This window comes from Colobus angolensis, unplaced genomic scaffold (genome assembly GCF_000951035.1).
Source record: "Colobus angolensis palliatus isolate OR3802 unplaced genomic scaffold, Cang.pa_1.0 Scaffold416, whole genome shotgun sequence".
NCBI classification, from domain to species: Eukaryota; Metazoa; Chordata; class Mammalia; order Primates; family Cercopithecidae; genus Colobus; species Colobus angolensis.
In genome coordinates this window covers 688,353-692,873 of record NW_012117555.1, presented here as the reverse complement: position 1 = coordinate 692,873, position 4,521 = coordinate 688,353, and the positions used below count along the sequence as shown (strand labels likewise).

Here is a 4,521-nt window from a genome sequence, read left to right as displayed (position 1 = left end):
GCCGCCCGCAGGTACGTCCCACCCTCCGCCCGGCGGTGATGGGATGGGGCACAGGGCCAGGAGCCCCAGAGAGGTGCCCCCGGGGCAGCCGGAGCCGGGCTGGGGGACGGTGTCCGGGCACGAAGGTGACCGCGCCCCGGGCTATGCCCCTCCCGTGTAGACCAGGGCGGGACCCGAGGCCCGGGGCTTGGCAGCAACAGACTCTGTCAGCGCCCGGCTTGTGCCCGAAGCCCCCTGTTCCCGGGCAGCGGGCAGGGCTGCAGATCCTTGAATTTGCTCTAAGGACCCTTAGGGGGAAAAGTGGACGTTTCCAAGCAGACCCGCTCCAGGCCAGCCTTGGGTTCGGCCTCACTTAAAGCATGAGAAAATGGTGTCAGGAGAGTCAGGCCACTGGGGGGACGGAAGAGTCCTGGGCTGGAGAAACGCTTGGTGGCTCTGCCCCTCACCTGCTGGGCTGAGGCCAGCCTCTGCTCTTCTTCTCTCCTGTTCTAGGACATTGAGGTGCTGCTGGGCCACGGGGCAGACCCAGGCGTCAGGGACAGGCATGGCCGCTCTGCGCTGCACAGGGCTGCCGCCCGGGGACACCTGCCCACCGTCCAGCTGCTGGTCACCCAGGGGGCCAAGGTGGATGCGCGGGACACCCTGGGCTTCACGCCCCTACACCACGCCTCTAGGGAAGGCCACGCGGAGGTTGCCAGCTGCCTTCTGGACAGGGGTGCCCAGGTGGATGCTACCGGCTGGCTCCGAAAGACCCCCCTACACCTGGCTGCAGAGCGAGGACATGGCCCCACCGTGGCGCTTTTGCTGAGCCGAGGGGCCAGCCCCACCCTGCGGACGCAGTGGGCGGAGGTGGCCCAGATGCCTGAGTGGGGCTGGCCTCAGGTGCTTCCTGAACTTGGAGCGGGGCAGGAGTATGAGGGCACAGAGCCCAGGGGCTGAGCCAGACAGCAGGCTCTGGGCTCCACTGGCCCAGCAATTTCCAGGCTCTCTGGCTGAGGCTGCCTGCCTGGAGGGAACATCAGGGGAGAGGCTCCCGGAGGAGGGGGTGGGAGAAAGCGGGGTATGTGGCTTGAACTGGACCTGGGATGGCCCCCAGCTCCCAGGAGGGCCCACTGACCCTGCAGCTCCAGCCTTCTCCGCACTCCAGCAAAGAATGAGTTGTGGCAACTGATGCGACCAAAACCTGATGACAGACAGTGGCATGGACCTGGACGGCACCTCTGTCTTCCCTTCCTTCCCTGTCTGCACACCCTTGGGGCGCCCTCTTCAGTTGCTCTCTGTAGGCCGAGGTGTTCCAACTGTTTTCTTAGATTTGTGTATGTCACCTCGGCAACCATGAATTACATGAGCAAACTTACCCCCACGGCTGTTCTCCTCCTCACTTCCATCCAGAGCCCATACCCTGACCCACCTCCTCCTCTAACTCCTGCACAAGCCCATACTTCCCCTGCCCTGAGTTGCCCAAGGCCAGGAACAGGCAACCAGGACAGCCGCCGTGCACCAAGGCCAGCTGGCATTTTTTTCTTTTCTGTTTTTTTGTTTTTATTTATTTATTTATTTTTGAGGCGGAGTCTGGCTCTGTCACCCAGGCTCCAGCGCAGTGGCCGGATCTTAGCTCACTGCAAGCTCTGCCTCCCAGGTTCCCGCCATTCTCCTGCCTCAGCCTCCCGTGTAGCTGGGACTACAGGCGCCCGCTACCTCGCCCGGCTAGTTTTTTGTACTTTTTAGTAGAGACGGGGTTTCACCGTGTTAGCCAGGATGGTCTCGAGATCTCCTGACCTCGTGGTCCACCCATCTCGGCCTCCCAAAGTGCTGGGATTACAGGCTTGAGCCACCGCACCGGGCCGTCTGTTTTTTTTTTAAATGGAATTTCGCTCTCGCTGCCCAGGCTGGAGTGCAGTGGCGCAATCTCAGATCACTGGCAACCTCCGCCTCCTGGGTTCAAGCGATTCTCCTGCCTCAGCCTCCCGAGTAGCTGGGATTACAGGCGCCCACCACCATGCCTAGTTAACTTTTTATATTTTTAGTAGAGATGGGGTTTCACCATGTTGGCCAGGCTGGTCTTGAACTTCTGAACACAGGTGATCCGCCTGCCTTGGCCTCCCAAAGTGCTGGGATTACAGGAGTGAGCCACCGTGCCCAGTCAAGATGGCATTTTTCAAGCTGGCTCATTCTGAGCTGCTCACACCGCCCTCCCTGTCCTTCCCACAGAATCCTTAGCCAAGGCTCTGGTCTTAGCTTTTCCCCCTCTCTGCCTCCTGACAAAACATGGGGGCTTCTCATGTCGCCCTGCATAGTGCGGGTGTCCCCATCGCTTAGGAAATGCAAGTAATAAAAATCTCCAATAACATCAGGTTCTCCATGTCTCCACTCAGTTACCTCCATAAACTGAAAATCCTGCAGGTAGGCCAGTTGAGCCTATAATCCCAGCACTTTGGGAGGCCAAGGTGGGAAGATCACTTGAGCTCAGGAGTTTTGAGACTAGCCTGGGCAACATGGTGAAACCCCATTTCTACTAAAAATACAAACATTGGCCAGGCATGCACTTGTGGTCCAGCTACTCAGGAGGCTGAGGTGGGAAGACCACTCAAGCCCAGGAGCGGAGGCTGCAATGAGCCGAGATCGCGCCACTGCACTCCACACTAGAGTGAGAGTGAGAGTGAGACCCCATCTAAAAAAAAAAGTATAGTTTTTTTTTTTTCTTCTTCTTTTTGTTTTTTGAGATCAGGTCTTGGATCTGTCACCCAGGCTAGAGTGCAGTGGCGTGATCTTGGCTCACTGCAGCCTCAGCCTCCTGGGTTCAAGCGATTCTCCCACCTCAGCTGGGATTACTGGGGCACGCCACCACGCCCAGTTACTTCTTGCATTTTTAGTAGAGGAGGGTTTCACCATGTTGGCCAGGCTGGTCTCGAACTTCTTACCTCAGGTGATCCACCTGCCTCGGCCTCCCAAAGTTGTGTAGCGCCACTGTACCCGGCCTCTGGAGTACAATGAATGGCGTGATCTCGGCTCAGCACAAACTGCCTCCCAACTAGGCAATTCTGCCTCAGCCTCCCGAGTAGCTGACCATGTTGGCCAGCCTGGTCATTTAAGGTCAGTAGTTCCAGCAATTCTGCCTCAGCCTCCTGAGTAGCTGACCATGTTGGCCAGCCTGGTCATTTAAGGTCAGGAGTTCGAGACCACCCTGGCCAACATTGTGAAATCTTGTCTCTACTAAAAATAAAAAAATTAGCCGGGAGTGGCAGGGAGCGCCTGTAATCCCAGATACTCGGGAGGCAGGAGAATCGCTTGAACCAGGGAGGCAGAGGTTGCAGTGAGCCGAGATCGCACCTTTGCGCTCCAGCCTGGGCGACAGAGCGAAACTCCGTCTCAAAAAAAAAAAAAAAAGACACAACAGTGAATGCAGTGCGTCATCCTGGGCTGAATCCTCAACAGGGAAAAAAAGGTATAAAGGACATTTGAGACGAGTTAAATCTGGACTATGGGCTGGGTTCGGATTTTGATCATTGTACTGTGTGGTTCCTAAGAGTAAATACACAGCAAAGTGTTTAGGTATCTCCAGCTTCTCAAGTGGTTTGCAAAAAATCCAGTATGTTTACATTTATAGAGACAATGATTCGAAAATGGAGCAAAATGTAAACAGGAGGTGAATTTGGTTCAAGAGTATTAAACAAATGGAGCAAATGAAAACAGCTGGCACGTTTCCGTAGCAAACACTGGGGAGTTCTCCTTGTACGAGTATTCCAACTTTTCTATGATTAAGAAAAAATCATATCCAAGTATAATAAAAAGTTACAAAGAAACTGCACACCTCCCATCATTTTTGTGGTAATATAGCCGAAATATAAAATTACCCATAATATAAAACTTTTTTTTTTTAGAGACTCTGGCTCCGTTGCCCAGGCTGTTGTGCAGTGGTGCAATCTGAGCTCACTGCAGCCTCCACCTCCAGGGCTCAGGCGAGCCTCCCGCCTCAGCCTCCTGAGTAGCTGGGACCTCAGGCGCGCGCCACCACCGCGCCCGGCTAATTTCTTTTTAATTTTTTGTAGAGGTTGGGGTCTCACTATGTTGCCCAGGCTGGTCTGGAACTCCTGGACTCAAGTGATCCTCTCCTCGGCCTCCGAAAGTGCTGGGATTGCAGACATTGGCACCACCGCTGTCATTTACCATTTCGAAGCTTAGAATTTCTAGGGCGGGCGCGGTGGCTCAGGCCTGTAATCCCAGCAGAGGCCAGGAGTCCGAGAGCAGCCTGGCCAACGCAGGGAGACCTCCCCCCTACAAAAAACACAGAAAAGTAGCCGGGCTGGCGGCGCGCGCCTGACGTCCCCGCTACTAGGGAGGCGGAGGCCGCGGCTAGCCGAGGTCGGGCCGCTGCACCGCAGCCAGGGCGACCGGGCGAGATCCCGTCTCAAAATGAGTAAGTCAGCAAGGAGAAGGGTTCAGGGGCAACGGGCACTTTCCCAGCGACGCGACCATCTCCACCTCGGTTCGTGAACATTCTCGTGGTCCTAGGGGGCGGCC

The 4,521-nt window shown here is 56.0% G+C and overlaps 1 protein-coding gene across 2 annotated transcripts in view; it reads left to right on the top strand.

Moving 5' to 3' along the window:
• The window catches only part of ANKRD65 (ankyrin repeat domain 65), a 2,797-nt gene extending 1,630 nt beyond the window's left edge, over positions 1-1,167 (top strand). The window contains exon 3 of one of the 2 annotated variants that reach the window (XM_011956400.1): positions 493-1,167. In XM_011956400.1, coding sequence (XP_011811790.1) covers positions 493-808 — 316 coding nt within the window. In that variant the 3' untranslated portion in view covers positions 809-1,167. The remainder of the gene's footprint in view (positions 1-492) is intronic. The other variant, XM_011956401.1, reaches the window with a different exon arrangement.
• Positions 1,168-4,521: the final 3,354 nt, after the last annotated feature.